Source organism: Eubalaena glacialis, chromosome 17 (genome assembly GCF_028564815.1).
Source record: "Eubalaena glacialis isolate mEubGla1 chromosome 17, mEubGla1.1.hap2.+ XY, whole genome shotgun sequence".
Lineage (NCBI taxonomy): Eukaryota > Metazoa > Chordata > Mammalia > Artiodactyla > Balaenidae > Eubalaena > Eubalaena glacialis.
In genome coordinates this window covers 50,253,732-50,279,251 of record NC_083732.1, presented here as the reverse complement: position 1 = coordinate 50,279,251, position 25,520 = coordinate 50,253,732, and the positions used below count along the sequence as shown (strand labels likewise).

General features: G+C 40.8%; 1 protein-coding gene across 2 annotated transcripts in view; it reads right to left on the bottom strand.

Moving 5' to 3' along the window:
- Positions 1 to 217: 217 nt before the first annotated feature.
- The window catches only part of LAPTM4B (lysosomal protein transmembrane 4 beta), a 74,754-nt gene continuing 49,451 nt past the window's right edge, over positions 218 to 25,520 (bottom strand). Inside the window, exons 6-7 of one of the 2 annotated variants that reach the window (XM_061171311.1) lie at positions 18,855 to 18,950; positions 218 to 693 (exon numbers count right to left, since the gene is read on the bottom strand). In XM_061171311.1, the coding sequence (XP_061027294.1) occupies positions 616 to 693; positions 18,855 to 18,950 (174 nt within the window). In that variant the 3' untranslated portion in view covers positions 218 to 615. Of the gene's footprint in view, positions 694 to 15,751; positions 16,100 to 18,854; positions 18,951 to 25,520 lie in introns of those variants that run through there. The other variant, XM_061171310.1, reaches the window with a different exon arrangement.

Below are 25,520 nucleotides of genomic sequence, written 5' to 3'. Positions count from 1 at the left end.
GTAGCGACTGACCGTCCTCGTTGCCGGGAATTGACAAAGGGTCTCAATTTAGCCCGTGGACAAAATCCTTGACCAGCGAACTCAAATTGTCACTAAATTTAAATCATAAAGGATCTAAGGAAATTCTTGTTTTATTTATGTGTATATGTGGACTCCTTACACGATTCCTCTTCTCCTAAGGGTTTGTTCTATACACTGGAATGGCCTAAGAGAAGCATTGTGTAATTCTGATTTTATTTTACGCTTTCAGAAGAGAAAGGAGGGAACGGAGAGAACAGTGACACAAATTCTTCAACTCTGGGGCTCAGCACGTACAGCGGACTCCTCGGACAGAAGGTTCATCCGGATTGTTGGGTAGTTTCAATGCCGAGGAAAGACTAGGGGAGCCCACCGCACCCGCACAGAAAGAATTCTACGGTTGCTCTATCACAGTGCTCTAGCTAAAGCGTACGTTTCAAACTACAGAGAGTCTAAACTTAACATCTAAAATTTTAAATTGTAGCATTTCAGCAACACATAAGCTCAGAGAGCTCGTCTCAGAAGTAAAATTGAAAAACTATTGCTCTGATGTACGGAAGTCAAGCTGTCGCTCTCAGCTACGCCCCACTTCCAGGCTTAGGCAGACACATAAGGTGGTGGCGGCTCCTTGGTGGCGCCATTCACAGTGGCATCATCGTACGGGGGTAAGAGCACCTGGGAAGAAGAAAAGACACAGGTTAGTGTTTAAAGGTGCACACACAAACCCCTGAGCTTTAATTTTAATTGAACTTTTCCCATAACCTGTACCAATATCAATTTTCCAGCGAGTGGCTAGACTTTGATGAGAGAGTTTTTGAATCCTTAAAGAAGCAGAGGGAAGAGACTTTTGCACCTTTCTGAGTTTTCCAAACCCTGTCCACTTGTACCTGGATGTCACAGTGCCTGGGGGGTCCAAAGGGCTGTGTCTCTAGGACAAGGAAGGAGGCGGTGGTGGCTCTGAAGAGGAAAAAAGGCTCCAGGGTGACGCATATGTGTGTACACACAAATAGGGCAGGCGCCTGATTGACCAAGGGGCCCCTCATGGTGACACCTGAGCAGTGGAGTGGGAAACACAAGGGCTTTGGTACCAACCTGGACTCAGAGCAGGGCTCAGCCACATCTGATCAGCAACACCATGGGTAGGTTAGCTAACCTCAGTATCTATGCCTGCACAATCAGGATAGCTGAGAATTAGAGGTCTAAAAAATACCTAACATACTGTGTGATACACACCTGACATGGCAGATGTTATCTGTAAACGGCTAGAGAGGAACGAATAAGTATCAGCATTAAGTTGATTAATAACGTTTCTGTTCACATTTCAAGTATAAAAACAATTGCATGTAATTGTTTATGAACTGTCAACATAAAAAAACGTTGGCTGACTTTGGCTTCCTTGAGTAGTTACAAAACAGAGAATATCAACTCGATATGATTAGCCTTTATTCAGTCAACTAACATTTATTATACACCTACTATGTGACAGTTCCTGCCCTTAGGAAATCAGAGATGAGATGAGTTAAAACCTTACTCAGCCCGGGCTTCCCTGGTGGCGCAGTGGTTAAGAATCCACCTGCCAGTGCAAGGGACACAGGTTCGAGCCCTGGTCCGGGAAGATCCCACATGCTGCGGAGCAGCTAAGCCCACGCGCCACAACTACTGAGCCTGCGTGCCTAGAGCCTGTGCTCCGCAACAAGAGAAGCCACTGCAATGAGAAGCCCGTGCACCGCAACGAAGAGTAGCCCCCCTACTCGCCACAACTAGAGAAAGCCCATGCACAGCAACGAAGACCCAACGCAGCCAAAAAAATAAAAAATAAAATAAAACAATGAATGACCAAAAAATAATCTCTGAGGACTAAAATTATAGGTCATGTTCTACTTCGCTGTCTGGTAAACAGCAGCTACTCAATGAGTAGATAAACACAAATGCATTATATATCTCAGCCACACACCACTTTACTTCAAGCAATATTCAATACAACCAAAACTCTAATTGAAGTACAGACCCTTGGAGTTTGTCTTAATAGGATCTCAACCACAGAGTGACTGATGGTGGAACTCTTCCACACAGATGGAAAATCCCTCTTGTCAATGACCCCAGAAGGGCATCTGTTCATTAGGAAGATTAGCATCCATCTATATATAGTGTCTCTTAGGAGCTCTTATGCTAGGTGACATGTGCTGGTGGGAGAGAAGCTCAGCATTCATTTCAATTCAACTCAACAAATATTCGAGGGACTCTTCATTCCCAGCTACATCAACATACAGAACAGTTGGAGGGAGAAATAAATTAACATCAAAGGTTGCAAAATGTAATACCTTGGAACAGAAGTGATTCCAACTGGCCATAAATCTGCAAGTCATTAAAATTTGGAAAACTAATTCCATCAAATAGTAAGAAATAATAAAACGCTCAAGAGGAAAGAACTACTTATTGGGAAAAATAAGAAATGTTTGCATACTATGGTTAGAGTTTTACTGTAATATCAGAGTTAAGGCACTAAAGGCTTATTTGGAACTGTACAGTTTGCTAGGACTATAACATATAAGTTACATAAATGTCTTTAGACATTCACAAAACTTTGTGCCAAATTTTATGTGTGTGCATTTATTTTCCAGGGGAGAGTGTTCAGAGCTCTCATTAGATTCTCAAAGAACCATCCACAGATTCTGGGGTCCAGGACTGGGGGGGGAAGGGCAGTACAAGGCACAAGGTAAATTGCACCAGAAGTCTGTCCGCTGGCCCCGCATCCTAATAAGGTTGAGGTAAGTTAAAATGAAATCGAGGCCCAGGATGACAGCTGTGTGGCACCTCATCCACCCTGGAGCAGGAGGAGAAGCTCCAGCAAAGAAAAAGGACTGACCAGTTATCTCACAGAGTCGAACATTTGGAAAATATTAATAGGTAATTGACAGATCTGATAGATCGGGGTGAGGTAAAAGGTTCAAAACTTGGCAGCTGAAAAAACAAGGCAAATGTTTGCTCGAGGAAAACAAAAATTGTACAAGAAAGGGAATGTACATGACAGAGCTGTGCACTGAACAATAGTCACATAATCAAGGTAAACGTTAACTGGTGATGTAACCAAAAAATTTGATGTGACTGTATTAGATGGATGAAAGCAGTGGAGAATATAGGGAGGAGGGTAAAAGTTAAATTCTATTCAACACCAAGAAGTCAAAAGGTATCTCAAATTGATCATCGAAAAATTGGTAACACAGACATATTATTTTAAAATATGTAGGTAATGGAGGTAAACACAAGAAACAAGTTAAGAGTTGACAGTGTTTACGGCTGTGGTGAAAAGTGGAGGATAGGCAAGAGAATGGCAGAGGACCATTGAGAGATAAATCCTGGGAATTCCCTGGCAGTTCAGCAGTTAGGACTCGGCGCTTGCACTGCTGAGGGCCCGGGTTCAATCCCTGGTCAGAGAACTAAGATCCTGCAAGCCGCGAGGAAAAAAAGAGAGAGAAAAATAAATCTTTCACTAGCACGATTTTTAGCTATGTACATGTAATACTGTGCTAAAAATAAAAGTAATACTTAAAAAATAAAAGAATAATCATGGCAGTCTTGAAGGAAAGAAGAAGTCAGTCATCAAGGGGCAACTTTCAACCTGAAGACGGTGGGCAGGCTCAGAGCCACCTCGTTCCTCTTGCTTCTTGGCTGGTGGGTGACATGTGTATTCGCCATGAGCCTCTGCAGGGGCCTGGAAAACGCGCCTAACTTGCCCAAGATGCCCCTCTCTATGCCGGGAAGGGTGGTGGGGACTGGACTCGTGCAGTTCAGATGCTAACAAAGCAGCCAGGGAGTACCTCGCTGTTGGAGGTCCCTGCCTAGGAGGTAAAATGTGTTTTCACGGAGCAGCTGGTCAGGACCTGGCCCCTTGTCTGCTTGAGACTCTCCTCCAGACCTGTGAGACCCAACCCGATCTCGGGTGCCCCCAATACCAGTGGAAACTAGAGAACTATGATGCCACGAGGGGCCCCCAGGAGACAGATGTGATGAGCACTGGGAAACAAACCACTCCCTCATTTACTACGTGCTCTTCACGCCACTCACGCCCAGGCCAACAGCAGCCCAGTGTCTGGCTCTCTCCCGTCTAATTTATTTCCATGACTCCCTAGCACGGCAAGTTCATTACCAATCAGACTCCTTTTCCCTATGATTTTTCTCTCCTCAAATGTTTTTCTTTCTTTGTATGTCACTCCATACAAAGCCCAAACAACCCCAAGCTCAAGTTAAAATCACTTCCAACATGGAGATCTGAAATAGTCTAGCCTCGATTACTCTCTTCTCCTCTGAGTTATGCTGTGCAACTGTAGTATAACAAATTAAATTTTTTTTAAAATATTGCCAATTGTCCTCTATAGTGACTGTAGCAATTTGCAGTTTTTTTTTTTTTTAAACTTTTTGGGTTTTATTTATTTATTTATGGCTGTGTTGGGTCTTCGTTTCTGTGCGAGGGCTCTCTCTAGCTGCGGCAAGTGGGGGCCACTCTTCATCGCGGTGCGCGGGCCTCTCACCATTGCGGCCTCTCTCGTTGCGGAGCACAGGCTCCAGACGTGCAGGCTCAGTAGTTGTGGCTCACGGGCCTAGTTGCTCCGCGTCATGTGGGATCTTCCCAGACCAGGGCTCGAACCCATGTTCCCTGCATTGGCAGGCTGATTCTCAACCACTGCGCCACCAGGGAAGCCCAACAAATTAATTTTTTAAATAAAAACACCAGTTAGATATTTCCATATTCTTTATAGATAATATGAAGTCATAACACTAGAAATGGCAGTAACTACAGTACAGCACTCTGAACTCAGACACAAAACCACTCTCTTAAAGCACTTACATAACTGGCTTATCAATTAAATTATATGCTATCTTGTACTATTATTAACTGTCTTGTAAACATTTACCTTTCTCCTCTCCAAAAAGTTTCTAAAAGGCAAGAGTCTTACACTTCCATAGTCCTTTCTTAGCACTGGTTTTCAGACAGAGGTGTGTCCAAATTTGAGTTCTATCATTTCAACTCTATGGCCATGGTCAAATTCTAGAGGGAATATGGGTGGGGGGAGTCAAACTGAAATGAGACATGGGTTCAAATTCCAGCTCTGTGACTCAGCAACCCTGGGATCCTGAGCAAGTTAGTAAATCTACCTGAACTTCAGCTTCCACACTTATAAAATGGAGAGCATGATGGATACTCCTCAAAAGACTGTCGTAAGGATGTAAGGGAGGCGACATACCTAACGCACCAAGTACAGGCTGAGCACTTGGGCGCTCAATAAATGGCAGCAATTCTCCAACTGCAGCAAGATAACCAACGCGGTATTATTGTCCAACTAGTTCAACTACACACCTTCCTTAAGAAAGTGACCCCAGTAAACACTACTCACAAATTGATTCATGTCGGTCAGCAAAGGAGTTCCTTTTCCCTCTCAGGTGGCTGCAGGAAGTGTGAGAGGCTAACATTTAAGCTGCTCTGAACCTAACTCTTCCTTAACAAAAGTAACTGAATGATGAGAAAGGAGACAAAGTGGACACCATTTCTACCGCAGGTCTGCGGAGCTGTGGGCGCCTCTCACATAGTTATAGTTCTAAAAAGCCAAAGTGAGCGTGGTTGAAACACCATGTCCGTCCATTCACTCCTCACCCCAGGACACCCGAGCAGCCCCCAGAGGGCAGCTGTTGTGCCAGCTGCCGGGGAGGCGGAGATGGAAGGCTGGAGGATGCCCATCCCAGGAGTGGGGGAGAGCGCACATGAACTGTCCCAAAAGACCGAGAAACACCTGCAAAGGTGTAGGTGGTTTGCTTTAGTTAGAGACCTGGGTGCGTGAGTCGAGATTACAAGGGATGAGCCTGGAACAACAGAAGAGATCCCAGCCAGGCTTGCAAGCAATGCCAGGAAGTGAAAATTTCTTCTCTAACAACCAGCCGTCCTCCCCACCGCGAGGGGGATGGGAGCTTTGGTGATGTTCATGTGTCAGAGCCTCCCGTGGGCATACACAGGTGTGTTTTTACAAAACCAATTGCCCTTCTCTCCCTCTAAAGCATGGACAAATAAAATACCACTATAGGGCTTCCCTGGTGGCGCAGTGGTTAAGAATCCGCCTGCCAATGCAGGGGATACAGGTTCGAGCCCTGGCCGGGGAAGATCCCACATGCCGCGGAGCAACTAAGCCTGTGTGCCACAACTACTGAGCCTGCGCTCTAGAGCCCACAAGCCACAACTACTGAGCCCACATGCCACAGCTACTGAAGCCCGCACACCTAGAGCCTGTGCTCCGCAACAAGAGAAGCCACTGCAATGAGAAGCCCGCGCACCGCAACGAAGAGTAGCCCCTGCTCACCGCAACTAGAGAAAGGCTGCGCACAGCAACGAAGACCCAATGCAGCCAAAAATAAATAAATAAATTTATTAAAAAAAAAAAAAAACCCACTATAAATGGAGACGTCTTTTTCCTTTTGTTTTTTTGGCTCCTTTGTGGGGCAGTGGGTAGGAAGCAAGGGGCACAGTATTCATGAGAGCACAATAGCTCACGAGACCCACGACTGTTGATAACACATCAGTAACAGTTCCTCAAAGCTGCTTCACAATTAAGATGAACTTGGCAGGATGAAGTTATCACTCCACTCCCTTCTCTGGCCTCAAGAAAATATTAAAACGCAAGACTGCATAGCTGAGACTGATGTTGTTATAGGGATAATCCTAAAGCTGTCCTTGTTTATTCAAAGGACAAAAAAAAGCAAACCACTGGCAAACTTAGATTTTAAATACTACCCCGCAAGTCACAAATGACTGTCACAGAGCAAAGTGGAGTGACATCACAGTTGAGAAATGCTACAGTTATAAACAGCAGAGCCCCTGAAGACTTTTAAATCCAGGGATGACAAAACCAGATTTATGTTTTAGATCCATCTGACAGCAACAGAGAGAAAAAACTGAAGAGAAAGTAGAGTTCAAGGCTAGAGGCTAAAAGCCTAACTCTAACAAGTTTAAAGATGACCCCTCAGTTACAGGCTTGGGTGATTAAGTGGACATTGCTACCATCCACTAGAATCTAAGAAAAGAAGCAGATACGGAAGAAATGGAGTGAGCTCTGCAGGGTGATCTCTCTCTGGAGATGACCACAGGATGACTGGGGACATGGGCACGGAGCTGATCTGGGTCACAAAATCTAAGCTACTTCCTTCAACTCAGTAAAAAAAAAAAAAGAGAGCAAGACAAATGATTTGTTAAATACTGTTCATTCATTTCATCAACAAATGCCGGTCGTACTATGTACCAGGCACTGAGGATACCACACCAACTGACGCTTGTAAGGTCTGAGCCAGCAGACAGCTTATGTGCTAGTGGAGGAGTCTGATAAACAGAGTTTGTCTTCCATGGCGAAGTGCAGTGCTTCTCAACCGGTGTCCATTCACAACAGTGTGCCATACAAATGTTGCAATTTTCTGTTTGCCACCATGTTGAGAAGACTGGGGTACCCTGGGGTAGTAGCCAAGAGCATGGACTGTGGAGTCAACCGTGTGGGCCGACAAATTTCCCAACTCGGAGGCCTTGGGCCAGTCACTTCTTCAAGCCTCAGCTTCCTCATCTGTAAATGGGGACGATACCAGTCTGTCTCACAAGGTTAATGAAATGAATAAGCCCAAGTAATGTGCCTATTATTAGCACAGTACATGGCATGCACTAAGGCTCAACAAATCTGAATTTTATTCCAGACATTTGTGAAAGGATGAGATGGCTTGCTGTATTGATCACGATACAAAATAAGACAAATGAATGTTAAAATGACCCAGAAATAAGGCAAAATAGAAACTTTTTGGGTTATCAAGTTTTTATTTCTATATATGGATGGATGGATACATATATACATATTTTGACAAATAAGTATAGAGAGAGAGAGGGAAAGAGGTAAGTAAGGAGGAGGGGGGGTGTGTGTTACTTTTTTTCTGGCAGTAAACTAAAACAGGACTTTATAGAATGGATCTTTGTATAAAAGATAGTTTCTTATCTCTGCATAAGAGCTTTAGCTGCGGTTTTTCAACACGTTAGCAACTATTTTGCAAGTGACTTATTCTCTTATTGATTTCCACTATAGTTTGTTAAATATAAGCTGGATTTAGAACTACTGGCAAAATAATAAATATGGGACAATGAAAACTTTCTCAGGAAAAAAATATCCTTATAAAAAGGACCAAAAGATCAGGTGCTGCTATTTGCCATCCCACTTGCAGGAGGGGAAAGCTCTATGCAGGCCCTAAGTAGGGTTATTAAATTCCTTGGGATGGTTCAAATAGTTGTCCTACAAACACCTAGAAAACTCAGCTTAAACTGCCACGAAGGCAGGGGTCTGTGAACGATATGGGCTAAATCTGGCCCGCTGCCTGTTTTTTGTATGGCCTGAGGGCTCAGAATGGTTTTTACATTTTTTAAAAGAAAAACATTTCGTGATGTGTGAAAATTATATAAAAAGTTGCTTTCACACTACAACAGCAGGGTTGAATAGCTATGACAGAGACCATATGGCCCACAAAGCCTAAAATATTTACTATCTGGCTTTTACAGAAAAAAGTTCGCCTCCACCTGCAAGAAGGAAAAGCATTACCCTGAATTCTGACCTTGGAAGATGTGAAAGTATCAATGTGAAAGTACAAAGCCCCAAAACAATCGTGTCATTTAGAGGCACCTGAATATTCCAATGGTCCATTTAAATTAATCCCAAGTAGCCAAAATATTTTTTTCCTTTACCATTTGTTACACCCCTAATAGTCTACAATGTACCTTGTTTAAAACAGGCAGCATTTACGTTAACATCACATTTGCCTACTTAGATGTGAGCTTCCTTTACTCAGGCCAAACAGGAAAGGGGAGATAGGCGAACCATGAATCTCCAAGATTAACTGAAATAGCCATCTGGGCATTTGCGATAGGATCATCGCGAACAGGAAGTTTGGGCTTATCTTTAAGGCATTTAGAATAACTGTTTCCAAACTTTTAAAATAACTCCACCTATAATATACACCAGTAAACGCACACATGCACATAACCATTTATTTTTGATTCTAAGGTACACATTTTTGCACATTTTAACGCCTGAATTTAGGCTGTGCCTTGTAACGGACAGCATCTAACGATAAGAAGCACCTAAGATAATGGTGCAATTTACAACCAATGGCATCTTGTACTCAATTCAACACACCAGGAGTCGGGAAGAACATAAACAAATTTGGAAGATCCTAGTGAAACCTTCCCCCACCTACAGAAGGAATAATTTCCAAAGACAAATAAGGTGGAAAGTAATTGTATCCTCAATTCACTGAAGAACCAGTATAAACTGTCCTCACCTGATTTTATAGGAGGAAGTCATTATTTCCCTTAATTCTCAGCAGAGAAGCTACTCAAATTCTCTCACAGATTATACTTACAATATAGAATTCATACTTCAAATCTTTCGAATGGGGTCAAAAATCCTCGCTGGTGAGATATTTGGGCAGGAAACACCAAAATAATACCGTAGCCCAAATTGAAAGCTAAGATGCACTAAAATATCTAATGTTCAAATAAATATATCTGAAGTAACTATATTTAAAAATACATAACTTTATCAAAATCAGTATCTTAAGAACTACATTTTTATCTAAAATAAAAATATATAACTACTGAGGAAGTAGAGGGAATGCCCTATCACAGGCATCTCAGCTGCTTCCTCTCCCCCAAGCCTGAATGTGCTACGCCACCTACTGTGCACATCTCTTTTGGGATGGGGTTCTACCCTGTGTGTTGCACGGGCTGCCAACCAGGCCGTGCTCAGCTGACTGTGCTCAGTGGCTGCCAGGGTACTTTGGCTGGAAGGACTGCTCGGAACCTCAGATCTCAGACTCCCATTTTACCTGTTCTCCTTCCCCATACACTTCCCTCCCTCAAATTAACGGAAAGGGAAAATATCTTCTGCTTTGTTTTCTATTATTCAAGAAATTAATCGCGTGATTTCCTATTACAATCTAATCTGTTGTCTACAAGCTTTGCTTTTTCATAGCTGTAACTGTAACACAAACTTCTATATTCTTTTAAAACATCATAAGCCTTTTAAAAACATCATAAGCCTTTCTTCTGCTGTTACACTGCTCATAATTTTTATGGCAATAAGGACATTTTATCAAGTGGGCATACCCCGATTTAATCAAACTGGTTCCCAACTACTAGACAATGAAATTGGCTACTTTTGCGTTAAAAAAAAATGCCGCATGAATATCTTATACACGTTTTTTTTTTACTACTTCCTTAAGATATATTCCCAGAAACTTTCTTAGAATGTTGAAAAATAAAATAAAATTCAATGTCTCCTTTGTCCCTAGAGTAAAATCAACATGGATTCTATTTTGGACATGTGGGATAAAGTAGGTCAAGTTCTGAGTGTGTTTTAAAGTAAAACACAATGAAAATAGAGGGTGATTTTATAATTGATTCACTGCAAAGCTACTCTAAATTTTTCTTACTTGCTATTATAGGAAGATTACAATTGAGCAATTGATTAATATCCTTTATTCATGTTCACCGTGAAAACTGGGTTTATTTGAACTGTTCTTCCAGAACTTTTAGGTGTCAATTATCTATGTGTTGATTTGACTGCTCCAGTTGTAACTGGAAACTTACATGGGTCAGAGATAATTTCCATCAGATTAGTATATTTTTTTCAAAAGCTGTATTTTACTGAAGGAGGGAAAGAAACACGAGCTGAGTTAACATCGCACACTGTCAGCTTGCAGCATGGAATACGTTAAAGCAGGGGAAACGCTTTCCAGAGGAAATCTCAGCGGGCATCCAGTCCAATCTTATCCACGATGCTTTTCTATTAGAACCAACAGACAAGTCTGTCTGAAGCCACGTGCACATATGAAGTTATTAGGAAAATGTGTGGGGCTGAGTTACAGAAGGGAGGGCTATCTAACACAACAAGGGAACTACAAGGACCTACTGTATTGCTCAATATTATGTAACAACCTAAATAGGAAAAGAACTTGAAAAGAAAGATATATGCATATGTATGTATGTATGGATGAATAAATAAATAAATAAGGCAGCTGCCTTGGTGTCACCAAGTTTACTTCTAACTTTTCTTCTACCTCTTTCTTTAATCCACCCTCCCATTCCTTCCCCTGTGCTAGAGAGCAAAAATAAGCAAACAAAACAAAAAGTCCTGCTGTTTTGAAAGTTTGTGACTTGACTTGAGAAGAATCATCAAAATGAATTACTTTCCTGCTTCACTTCCCCTTGTCCTGGTCAACGCCCCGCCAGCAGCAACAGGGCAGAACACCCAGCCCTGGTGGCAGTCTGCACAGACGACAGTCTAAGGAGGAGGGTGGCGGGTAAAGAAAGACTGGAGCCAGGCTGCGAAGGCTGTGATCCCCCCTCCGCTCCCCGGGCACGCACCAGCTGTGTGACCGTGGGAAGGTACCCACTTGGTAATTTCCTCTTTTGTACCCAGGGATCTACTTCAAGGACTCTTGTGAGACTGAGTTCATATACATAAAGCCCGCGGCACAGAGCCTGGCAGATGGCAACCACTACCTAACTGTCTGGGGAGAAACCCACAGTACAAAAGGCTACAGAGCGGGAGACAGGACAGATGCAGAGAAGAGCAGAACCTCACCGGAGTTCTTCAGCGCTCGGCTGGATGACACTTGTGGGAACACCGCTAAGGAGATGGAAGAGGGTCAGTTAACTTTCAAGGTCTGGTCCCACCATTCAGTAAGTGATTTAACGTTTCAAGTCACAGTCACAGACCAGACACGTCCTAGGGCTTCATGCTCACTCCGTGGCCCCTCCTTATCAGCTATCACTGCTACCTCCGACAGCCCTCTCAAATTCTCCCCGTCTTCCTCAGGCCCTCTGCATCAGAACTGCATCATCTTCACCACTGTAGTGATCTGGACTACGGAAATGGTCTCCTGGTTGCTCTCTCTGCTTATTTGGGATGTTACCCAGCCTATATCAAAACCTCTTACATTTTTTAAATTAAAAAAAAAAAAAAAAGCAAAAGCAAAAGCTTAGATCATACAAACTACTAAATTACAAGTGAAAAGAGATATCTAAAATTGAGGTATTACGAATAAGATGTCTCTCTTGTATTCCAGTACTTACTAGGCCAGAAGCTTCAGAGCCAATAACTCACATGCTGGAGTTTCAAATCCTCTACAAGTCCTGTAACTGGAGAGCCTTCTTCCCCCGGCCCCCTCCCCTCTGCCTCCTGGACCCCCTGGTTCATACAGGCAGGTGACAGTGGTGAAAGGTCTGTTTTTGACGTATGTTTAAGGTACATGAATCTGAAATGCCCAGGACTGAAGGAGATCTTCACAGCCAGCCTCGTTACCAGCCTTTAAACGAAGCCTTCCTCACACAGTTTCCGAAAATCAGTAATGACTTTTCTGAAGAATCTGCAAGATGATGACTATACATTCATCTTGGTAACAGTCTAGTTTCTCAGGTACGAAGGAACTTCTGAAGTCTAAAAAATCTCTCCTGCTATCAATTTAGTTCATTCCCTCCCCTTCTGTCTCTGGGGGTGGGATGTGGGAAAAGAATAAACACAACTCATGTCACCTAGTCAAGAACTTGTTTCTAATCACATGTAATCTATGCCTAGGAAGTAATGAACAAACTAATTTTTAAAAGCAACAGGAGGGAAAAAAAACAATGGAATTTTTTATGCACAATTTTTGAAAGTCATTGAGACGACTACTAAATAAATCCACCCCACCTCCAACCCTTCTCAGTCAACTGAGAGTGTTTTGTGGCTTTCTGACAGCCCAAGGTCAGCCTTAATTAATCTCAGCCTCTCAGGGATATCTACAGGGAAATGACTGCTGGGGAGATAATCTGGCCTTCACCAGGTCACTGACTTTTTTCTTAACTGTGTTTTTCAAGCAGTCAGGCTCAAAAGGCAGCCCCACACGACAAAACACTTTTTTTTTTTTTTTTTTTTTTGCCATGCCACATGGCTTGTGGGACCTTAGTTCCCCGACCAGGGGCTGAACCCGGTCTCAGGCAGTTAAAGTCCTACCCACTGGACCGCCAGGGAACTCCCGGCAAAACACTTTTTGAAGTCAGAACGATAAACCTGTACGTAGTGTTCACCAAGATTAGCACCTGCAATATGATATGGCATAACGGACTCCATGAAGTTTAAAATTTTCCTGTTTATCCCTTAATAGCCATTTTCCTACATTGCCCAAGACGATGATCCTCTTATCGGAAATCAGGATTTCGGACACTATTTTGGATAAACATTCACCTCACTGCTTTTAAAGTGCCCCAATTGATTCCCTCCTCATGGATTTAACCCAACACTGGGTACTGCCATGACTCAAGTCTACACTGGTGTGAGCAGATTAAAAGGGCTTTTTAAATCTCGATTTGCGTAAATTTTAAGGTGAAAGAAATCTGTTTCTACTAGTTAGTATTTTAATACATTTTTCCTCTTAAGGCCAGATTTTGATGAAGGTAGGGGAGAGAATGTGGTATTATGTAATATATATCCAGAATGTGATTTCTATTGAATACAATGTTCTAAAGGGAAGGTTGCATCTCTCTAGGGTACCTAACCGTGTATGGCAGTGACTCAAAGGGACACCTTGGGATATTTTAAATTTTCAAGGAAAACACTACAAAGCCTGTTAGGTACTACTGCTCTTAAGTTGTCTGGACCTGACTACTTAATGAAATGAACAGCTTAGGTATGTCTTCTGGCCTAAGGGCATCATGAAAAAAATACCAAGACCCTAAGAGGCATTATGAACTAACAGAGTTTGTGACCTCTCTGTCTTAAGGCATTTCTTTCAAAGGTTTTTGCTTTGGTTTAGTTAGGAAACTGGAGCAATTAATCCATAGAATGATCTCCAATATATAATAACGCTATCTATTCTCCCTGAGTAGCATTTGGAAAAGTAGATACCTGGCTAATAATATGTGTACTGTTTTACAGAAGAAAAAAGCAGCACATTTATTTTCTACCAACAAGAGCCCCAGTATCTTTCCACAGAGGTCACCCTGAGGCTCTTCAGCCTGGGAGAAAAGTCATCTGGCTTAATACTTGATAGGAAGTGAAAGACACAACGTGTCCGTGTGGATTCCCAATAAAGACATGGACAAAAGAGAAACATACATGATGACACACTATGAGGATCTTAATATAGCTACGGAGACCAGGGAAAATGACAGAACTAGATCATTCCAGCCCCCACTTAGGATCTCAGAGTGAGGCTCCAGTATTTTTTTTTTTTTTTTAATTAGAACTCCTTTAGTTCTTGAACTCCTTTAGTACTAGTCAAAACAACCTTTAAATATGCAGAGCCTTCTTTAAAAAAAAATCTGTTCTCCAACCCTAGAAATACAGATTATGGTCTCTACTGAAAGGAAGCAGGGGTCCTTGGAGAAATAGCTGATTCCAGGTGTGGAACAGGATATGAACAAGATGAGCCCAGAACAGCAAGGAAGCAATCACACTACCAGAGTTGTGTAAAAAGACGCAGACGCCAACTTGAAGAGGCTCCAACTGGGCAAAGACGGCATAATTAGGACACTCATAAGGATGTTAGCTATGTTGTAGCTGTTTAGAGGAAGATTTTGTTTTTCCCCTTAGAAAGTCTTAAAATAGGCATGGAATAGTAGGTAAATTTTATTTAGGCTTACTGATAAAATTAATCAAAATAGCTGTACTGGGTTTCCCTGGTGGCGCAGTGGTTGAGAATCCACCTGCCAATGCAGGGGACACGGGTTCGAGCCCTGGTCTGGGAAGATCCCACATGCCGCGGAGCAACTAGGCCCGTGAGCCGCAGCTGCTGAGCCTGCGCGTCTGGAGCCTGTGCTCCGCAACAAGAGAGGCCGCAACAGTGAGAGGCCCGTGCACCGCGATGAAGAGTGGCCCCCGCTCGCCGCAACTAGAGAAAGCCCTCGCACAGAAACGAAGACCCAACACAGCCAAAAATATATAAATAAATAAATTTTAAAAATTAAAAAAAAAAAAAAAAGCTGTACTTTTCAACGGAACATCCCCAGCTCTTCTAATAATAGGCCTCTTTTCATTAGTTCATTTATTACTTAAACAAACAAACAAACAAAAACGCTCACTGGTCATCACTAGAGAATGATGGACCAACTTGTCATTTTGAAAACTGATAAAGAGAACAAAAGCATATATATTTATCATTGTCCCAAGTACCACTGGGTAACTAAATACTACACGAGGGAAGGTTTCTCTTTATAGAAATATTCCAGCTAATAAATGAAAAATGATAGCATGTCATCATATTGCAATTCCTAATGAATTGATGATATCAATGGTTGCTGACATCCCAGAAAGACAGAATCAACCAGACATCACCTGCCTCCTGATGGAAGAAAAATTATCAACTATAAAGCAATCTTACAAAAAAAGGAAAATGGGAATATAAATATAGGAAGCGTTTAGATCCAACTACTAATTTACTGGAAATACAGAGATCTATATTATAGGTATGCTATCAGTAAAATCTAGTTTGTGGGCAAGTTGTTTCTTTAAAAAAATTACAAAGTCTTAAAATGCATACTGACCCACAGATCCTGTTTCAAATAAACTGCTAGGAAAATTAACATGAGTCAACTGAAAATCTAAACACTCATTGGATGTTTTATATTAAGGAATTATTATTTTAGATATAGTAAGTACTCTTTAGGAAAATATCCACAATACCATTATTTTTTAAATATTTATTTATTTATTTTTGGCCGCGTTGGGTCTTCGGTGTTGCGTGCGGGTTTTCTCTAGTTGTGTCAGGTGGGGGCTACTCTTCATTGTGGTGCGCAGGCTTCTCATTGCGGTGGCTTCTCTTGTTGTGGAGCACCGACTCGCGCTCAGGCTTCAGTAGTGGTGGCGCGTGGGCTCAGCAGCCAGGGCTCACAGGCTCTAGAGCGCAGGCTCAGTAGTTGTGGCGCATGGGCTTAGTTGCTCCGTGGCATGTGGGATCTTCCTGGACCAGGGATCGAACCCGTGTCCCCTGCATTGGCAGGCGGATTCTTAACCACTGCGCCACCGGGGAAGCCCTATTTTTAAAAAAACAATCTTTAAAAATGCTGCCAGAAAGCAGAGACTTCAGGTGGTGATCTATCCCTATTTTGAAGTGGACTATCCGTGCAAGCTATGAGAAATGATAAAACTCCCTTCGCCAGGAATACCATTCTTTGTTTTAAAAAGGAAAAAAAGGTTCACTGTGAACTTTTAGAAAGTAGAAACGTATCATCAGTTTCCTTATCTTAAAAATGGCAAGTTGATACAGAATGACTGAGAAGATAATGACCAATAATAATGATCATCAAGCAATTCCCCAGGACCTTCTGTCAACACACAAGGAAACAATCACAGTTGGCACTAGTCCAGGGTCCCAAACCCTAGTTACTTCAAACTACTGCCAAGCTGGAAGCCTTTCTGAAGAAAGGTCTATTATTAGACGAGCTAGGATGTCCAGCTGGAAAGTACAACTATTTTTGAGTGTAAGTTAGCCTAAATACAGCTTACCTGCTATCCATACCTAATTTTGAATCTTTCAAAGGGCGGAAAATAAAACTTCCTCTAAAAGGCTAGTTGGATGCATTTTAGGGACTCACTCATGATTCTTAAATTCTCTAAGCACCCCAATTTCTACAATTTCAGGATATCCTTTGATTTCAGGTGTATTTATACAACGTGTACCCAGCCCTTCCACCTTGCTTCTACTAAAAATACACATAACCCTTCAGAAAGCAATGAAAAAACAACCACCCGAAGTATATCCAAACAAACACGTGCAATATGGGCATTATCTTCTCTGAGATACTTTTCAAAGATGGTAGTTTTGTAAGTCCCACACATTCATAATATTTAGGATGGGGCTCTAACATACCTTGCTTGTTTAGCAGTTTTACCGTTCCTCAAAACTAAGAATCTCAAACTTTTTAGACTTTTCATTAGTTCAGCAGGACAATAAAAGTACTCTGAGATGTCTTTTTAAAGAAAAAACAGAAAGATACTGATAGATAACTAATACTCAGAAACTCAGAGAGAAGGAAAAAATTCTTTACGCCAGTAATTTTATCAAAATTATAGTAATTGTGAACAGTTATTTCTTTAAAGAGATGTACTGACCCAAGAGGAATTCTCTAAAGGGTTAGTAGGCAGGATGTGTCTACTGTGATCAGTGCAAAGGATTCTGCAGGTCCTCCAAAGGGCCCCCTCAGCATCTGGGCACGCTGGGTTTGTGCATCTGATCGTGGCAGAGCCTCCTCTTAAACCACTGCTGATTCAAACCAATGATTCCTTGCTGAGGACTTAGGAAAACTGTTCACGTATAACACGCTTTCTCTCAGAAATCCCACAGAGATCTCAGTGATATCAGCTTGCACCTGTGTATTTAGTATAAAGTCTGAAGTTGTTTTATCCCCATTTTATACACAGGGAAGTCAAGTCAGGGGCAGACTAAATTATTTCAGTAAGGCCACAGAGTAAGCAAGTCAGCACAATTTAAAAAACAAAACCAAATATAAAACTCCATCCTCGTTTAGAATAGACACACCATTTATATTTATCCTTTCATCTGCCCTGTCCATTCTGTCCCCTCCAATCCTATCCACCTGGACCCATCCCACAGGCTCATGTCACCCATCCTTTCCATTAACCACTCCTCGAGCACTTACTTGTACTGAGCGTCACACATGGTGATGGAGACACAGGGAGGTGAGTACCTAGAGGACTTGTACTTTTACCACGAGCCAGGCAAGATAATTACATAAAGGACAAATGATTTTGAGGACTCTTCCAGTGAAGGCATGTTTCTCAAAATCATATTTGATTGATAGGTTTAAAAAATTTAAGTATGAACAACTAGTGGCAGAACACAGATCATCTAAATTCTTTTACTAAGGTTTTCATATGCGGGACAAGTTTTAAAGATACAGTAATCTCTGCCATTCTTATCTCTCTACCTATAAAATCATATTTTTAAGTTTAATTTCACATGTCAAGTGAGATAGTATAGTCAAACTATGCAGAATTGATACCTCGAATTACCTACCATGTTTTTTTTAAAAAAATAAATTTATTTATTTATTTTTGGCTGCACTGGGTCTTCGTTGCTGAGTGCGGGCTTTCTCTAGTTGTGGTAAGCAGGGGCTACGCTTCTTTGTAGTACACGGTCTTCTCATTGTGGTGGCTTCTCTTGTTGCGGACCATAGGCTCTAGGCACGCGGGCTTCAGTAGTTGCGGCTCGCGGGCTCTAGAGCATAGGCTCAGTAGTTGTGGCGCACGGGCTTAGCTGTTCCACGGCATGTGGGATCTTCCCGGACCAGGGCTCAAAGCCGTGTCCCCTACATTGGCAGGCGGATTCTTAACCACTGCGCCACCAGGGAGGCCCTACCATGGTTTTTTTAATAATGCAGGTTTAAGATACGTAAATGTTGGGGCTTCCCTGGTGGTCCAGTGGTTAAGACTCCGTGCTTCCAATGCAGGGGGCATGGGTTCAATCCCTGGTCGGGGAACTAAGATCCCACATGCCACTCAGCCAAAAAAAAAAGATACATAAATGTGGAGAGGCACATATATTATCTATTTGTAATATTTTTTTAAATGAACCAGAGTTGAGCCAACTAGATTTTAATGTCCTGTAAGGAAAACAAAACATTTCATTCAACTATGAATCCTTTGATGACTCAGCAGCTCATGAATATGTTTCAACAACAGTGAAAAAGCAGCAAACACTAGAAGTATTTAGAAGCCATCATATAGTGGATGTGTGGAGATCTCCACGTGAAGTGACATCACACTTACCGTAGTGTCATTGCTGGTAACATAAACCAGGACGTCGGAGGAGTTCCTGCCATTGATGTATCGGTAGCAGTTCCAAACACAGCTAATCAAGTAACCCTGTAAGTAAGTAGTGATTGTTAGAGATTTAATTTTCAAAGTTCAAACAATTTACAATATCATCATGGATAAAGCCATATTGCAAAATGTTCATTTATACAAATTTTAAACACACATTAACTCTACTAAACCAAAAAGCCTTTAAAATTACAAATGTTGGATATAGTAGCTTTCTGGCCAAGGGTGATACTGTAGCCTTACTACGCAGAAGGTGATGGGGAAGGGTGGGGCTGAAAGGAGAAAGAGAATTTCCAAGAAAAGGAAGTTGAAAGGAGCAATCACCGCAAACATTTACTGCCCCCAAAGAACAATCAATTCGTTAGCCGATTCTCATCACACTTTAACTCTGGATCTTTCAGATCGTTATTCTATATCATTATATATGATTTTATAATACAAGTCAACTTTTTTTTTAAAAAAAGGTTCACAGCACATTAATTTGCTCTGTGATCAGTACAATTCACTAAAACATTTCCATTTTCACAATGAAATATCCACAGAAGATAATTAAAATTAAGGTCCAGACTAAAGACATGCTGGAAATAAAGCATGAGCTCATGGGAGATGTTTAAAATACGAAGTCTTTGTACTTTCACTCCAATCATGTGTAATCAGATTAAAACAAAATGATTTCAAAGCCCCTTTCTAGCTTTTTTTTTTTTTTTTAAACATCTTTATTGAAGTATAATTGCTTTACAATGGTGTGCTAGCTTCTGCTTTACAACAAAGTGAATCAGTTACACATATACATATGTTGCCATATCTCTTCCCTCTTGCATCTCCCTCCCTCCCACCCTCCCTATCCCACCCCTCTAGGTGGTCACAAAGCACCGAGCTGATCTCCCTGTGCTATGCGGCTGCTTCCCACTAGTTATCTATTTTACATTTGGTAGTGTATATATGTCCATGACACTCTCTCACCCTGTCACATCTCACCCCTCCCCCTCCCCATATCCTCAAGTCCATTCTCTAGTAGGTCTGTGTCTTTATTCCCATCTTGCCACTAGGTTCTTCATGACCTCTTTTTTTTTTTTTTTTTCCCTTAGATTCCATATATATGTGTTAGCATACTGTATTTGTTTTTCTCTTTCTGACTTACTTCACTCTGTATGACAGACTCTAACTCCATCCACCTCATTACAAACACCTCCATTTCATTTCTTTTTATGGCTGAGTAATATTCCATTGTATATATGTGCCACATCTTCTTTATCCATTCATCCGATGATGGACACCTAGGTTGCTTCCATGTCCTGGCTATTGTAAACAGAGCTGCAATGAATATTTTGGTACATGACTCTTTCTGAATTATGGTTTTCTCAGGGAATATGCCCAGCAGTGGGATTGCTGGGTCATATGGTAGTTCTATTTTTAGTTTTTTAAGGAACCTCCATACTGTTCTCCATAGTGGCTGTATCAATTTACATTCCCACCAACAGTGCAAGAGTGTTCCCTTTTCTCCACACCCTCTCCAGCATTTATTGTTTCTAGATTTTTTGATGATGGCCATTCTGACCGGTGTGAGATGATACCTCATTGTAGTTTTGATTTGCATTTCTCTAATGATTAATGATGTTGAGCATTCTTTCATGTGTCTGTTGGCAATCTGTATCTCTTCTTTGGAGAAATGTCTATTTAGGTCTTCTGCCCATTTTTGGATTGGGTTGTTTGTTTTTTTGTTATTGAGCTGCATGAGCTGCTTGTAAATCTTGGAGATTAATCCTTTGTCCGTTGCTTCATTTGCAAATATTTTCTCCCATTCTGAGGGTTGTATTTTGGTCTTGTTTATGGTTTCCTTTGCTGTGCAAAAGCTTTTAAGTTTCATTAGGTCCCATTTGTTTATTTGTGTTTTTATTTCCATTTCTCTAGGACCTGCGTCAAAAAGGATCTTGCTGTGACTTATGTCATACAGTGTTCTGCCTATGTTTTCCTCTAAGAGTTTGATAGTGTCTGGCCTTACACTTAGGTCTTTAATCCATTTTGAGTTTATTTTTGTGTATGGTGTTAGGGAGTGTTCTAATTTCATACTTTTACATGTACCTGTCCAATTTTCCCAGCACCACTTATTGAAGAGGCTGTCTTTTCTCCACTGTATATGCTTGCCTCCTTTATCAAAGATAAGGTGACCATATGTGCGTGGGCTTATCTTGGGCTTTCTATCCTGTTCCATTGATCTATATTTCTGTTTTTGTGCCAGTACCAAACTGTCTTGATTACTGTAGCTTTGTAATATAGTCTGAAGTCAGGGAGCCTGATTCCTCCAGCTCCATTTTTCGTTCTCAAGATTGCTTTGGCTATTCGGGGTCTTTTGTGTTTCCATACAAATTGTGAAATTTTTTGTTCTAGTTCTGTGAAAAATGCCAGTGGTAGTTTGATAGGGATTGCATTGAATCTGTAGATTGCTTTGGGTAGCAGAGTCATTTTCACAATGTTTATTCTTCCAATCCAAGAACATGGTATATCTCTCCATCTATTTGTATCATCTTTAATTTCTTTCATCAGTGTCCTATAATTTTCTGCATACAGGTCTTTTGTCTCCTTAGGTAGGTTTATTCCTAGGTATTTTATTCTTTTTGTTGCAATGGTAAACGGGAGTGTTTTCTTAATTTCACTTTCAGATTTTTCATCATTAGTATACAGGAATGCAAGAGATTTCTGTGCATTAATTTTGTATCCTGCTACTTTACCAAATTCATTGATTAGCTCTAGTAGTTTTCTGGTAGCATCTTTTGGATTCTCTATGTATAGTATCATGTCATCTGCAAACAGTGACAGCTTTACTTCTTCTTTTCCGATTTGGATTCCTTTTATTTCTTTTTCGTCTCTGATTGCTGTGGCTAACACTTCCAAAACTATGTTGAATAATAGTGGTGAGAGTGGGCAACCTTGTCTTGTTCCTGATCTTAGTGGAAATGGTTTCAGTTTTTCACCATTGAGGACAATGTTGGCTGTGGGTTTGTCATATACGGCCTTTATTATGTTGAGGAAAGTTCCCTCTATGCCTACTTTCTGCAGGACTTTTATCATAAATGGGTGTTGAATTTTGTCGAAAGCTTTCTCTGCATCTATTGAGATGATCATATGGTTTTTCTCCTTCAATTTGTTAATATGATGTATCACGTTGATTGATTTGCGTATATTGAAGAATCCTTGCATTCCTGGAATAAACCCCACTTGATCATGGTGTATGATCCTTTTAATGTGCTGTTGGATTCTGTTTGCTAGTATTTTGTTGAGGATTTTTGCATCTATGTTCATCAGTGATATTGGCCTGTAGTTTTCTTTCTTTGTGACGTCTTTGCCTGGTTTTGGTATCAGGGTGATGGTGGCCTTGTAGAATGAGTTGGGGAGTGTTCCTCCCTCTGCAATATTTTGGAAGAGTTTGAGAAGGATAGGTGTTAGCTCTTCTCTAAATGTTTGATAGAATTCGCCTGTGAAGCCATCTGGTCCTGGGCTTTTGTGTGTTGGAAGATTTTTAATCACAGTTTCAATTTCAGTGCTTGTGATTGGTCTGTTCATATTTTCTATTTCTTCCTGGTTCAGTCTCGGCAGGTTGTGCATTTCTAAGAATCTGTCCATTTCTTCCAGGTTGTCCATATTATTAGCATAGAGTTGCTTGTAGTAATCTCTTATGATCGTTTGTATTTCTGCAGTGTCAGTGGTTACTTCTCCTTTTTCATTTCTAATTCTATTAATTTGAGTCTTCTCCTTTTTTCTCTTGATGAGTCTGGCTAATGGTTTATCAATTTTGTTTATCTTCTCAAAGAACCAGCTTTTAGTTTCATTGATTTTTGCTATTGTTTCCTTCATTTCTTTTTCATTTATTTCTGATCTGATCTTTATGATTTCTTTCCTTCTGCTAGCTTTGGGGTTTTTTTGTTCTTCTTTCTCTAATTGCTTTAGGTGCAAGGTTAGGTTGTTTATTCGAGATGTTTCCTGTTTCTTGATGTAGGCTTGTATTGCTATAAACTTCCCTCTTAGAACTGCTTTTGCTGCATCCCATAGGTTTTGGATCGTCGTGTCTCCATTGTCATTTGTTTCTAGGTATTTTTTGATTTCCCCTTTGATTTCTTCAGTGATCACTTCGTTATTAAGTAGTGTATTGTGTAGCCTCCATGTGTTTGTATTTTTTACAGATCTTTTCCTGTAATTGATATCCAGTCTCATAGCGTTGTGGTCGGAAAAGATACTTGATACGATTTCAATTTTTTTAAATTTACCAAGGCTTGATTTGTGACCCAAGATATGATCTATCCTGGAGAATGTTCCATGAGCACTTGAGAAAAATGTGTATTCTGTTGTTTTTGGGTGGAATGTCCTATAAATATCAATTAAGTCCATCTTGTTTAATGTATCATTTAAAGCTTGTGTTTCCTTATTTATTTTCATTTTGGATGATCTGTCCATTGGTGAAAGTGGGGTGTTAAAGTCCCCTACTATGATTGTGTTACTGTCGATTTCCCCTTTTATGGCTGTTAGTATTTGCCTTATGTATTGAGGTGCTCCTATGTTGGGTGCATAAATATTTACAATTGTTATACCTTCCTCTTGGATCGATCCCTTGATCATTATATAGTGTCCGTCTTTGTCTCTTGTAATTGTCTTTATTTTAAGGTCTATTTTGTCTGATATGAGAATTGCTACTCCAGCTTTCTTTTGATTTCCATTTGCATGGAATATCTTTTTCCATCCCCTCACTTTCAGTCTGTATGTGTCTCTAGGTCTGAAGTGGGTCTCTTGTAGACAGCATATATATGGGTCTTGTTTTTGTATCCATTCAGCCAGTCTGTGTCTTTTGGTGGGAGCATTTAATCCATTTACATTTAAGGTAATTATCGATATGTATGTTCCTATTCCCATTTTCTTAAATGTTTTGGGTTTGTTATTGTAGGTGTTTTCCTTCTCTTGTGTTTCTTGCCTAGAGAAGTTCCTTTAGCATTTGTTGTAAAGCTGGTTTGGTGGTGCTGAACTCTCTCAGCTTTTGCTTGTCTGTAAAGGTTTCAATTTCTCCATCAAATCTGAATGAGATCCTTGCTGGGTAGAGTAATCTTGGTTGTAGGTTTTTCTCCTTCATCACTTTAAGTATATCCTGCCACTCCCTTCTGGCTTGCAGCGTTTCTGCTGAAAGATCAGCTGTTAACCTTATGGGGATGCCCTTGTGTGTTATCTGTTGTTTTTCCCTTGCTGCTTTTAATATGTTTTCTTTATATTTAATTTTTGATAGTTTGATTAATATGTGTCTTGGTGTGTTTCTCCTTGGATTTATCCTGTATGGGACTCTCTGTGCTTCCAGGACTTGATTAACTATTTCCTTTCCCATATTAGGGAAGTTTTCAACTATAATCTCTTCAAATATTTTCTCAGTCCCTTTCTTTTTCTCTTCTTCTTCTGGGACCCCTATAATTCGAATGTTGGTGCGTTTAATGTTGTCCCAGAGGTCTCTGAGACTGTCCTCAGTTCTTTTCATTCTTTTTTCTTTATTCTGGTCTGCAGTAGTTATTTCCACCATTTTATCTTCCAGGTCACTTATCCGTTCTTCTGCCTCAGTTATTCTGCTATTGATCCCATCTAGAGTATTTTTAATTTCATTTATTGTGCTTGTCATCGTTTCTTGGTTCCTCTTTAGTTCTTCTACGTCCTTGTTAAATGTTTCTTGCATTTTGTCTATTCTATTTCCAAGACTTTGGATCATCCTTACTATCATTATTCTGAATTCTTTTTCAGGTAGACTACCTATTTCCTCTTCATTTGTTAGGTCTGGTGTGTTTTGACCCTGCTCCTTCATCTGCTGTGTGTTTTTCTGTCTTCTCACTTTGCTTATCTTACTGTGTTTGGGGTCTCCTTTTCACAGGCTGCAGGTTCGTAGTTCCCGTTGTTTTTGGTATCTGTCCCCAGTGGCTAAGGTTGGTTCAGTGGGTTGTGTAGGTTTCCTGGTGGAGGGAACTAGTGCCTGTGTTCTGGTGGATGAGGCTGGATGTTGTCTTTCTGGTGGGTTCGTCCACGTCTGGTGGTGTGTTTTGGGGTGTCTGTGGCCTTATTATGATTTTAGGCAGCCTCTCTGTTAATGGATGGGGCTGTGTTCCTGTCTTGCTAGTTGTTTGGCATAGGGTGTCCAGCACTGTAGCTTGCTGGTCGTTGAGTGAAGCTGGGTCTTGATGTTGAGATGGAGATCTGTGAGAGATTTTCGCCGTTTGGTATTACGTGGAGCTGGGAGGTCTCTTGTGGACCAGTGTCCTGAAGTTGGCTCTCCCACCTCAGAGGCACAGCCCTGATGCCTGGCTGGAGCACCAAGAGCCTTTCATCCACACGGCTCAGAATAAAAGGGAGAAAAAATGGAAAGAAAGAAAAAAAGAGGATAAAATAAAATAAAATAAAGCAATTATAATAAAAAATAAGAAAAAAAAATTATTAAGAGTAAATTTATTAAGAAAAAAAATTTTTTTAATTTTTAAAAATAGATTTATTAATTTTTTATACTAAAAATAAGAAAAAAATTATTTAGAAAAAATTTATTAAGAAAAAAATTTTTTAATTTTTTAAAATAAAAAATATGAAAAAACTTATTAAAAA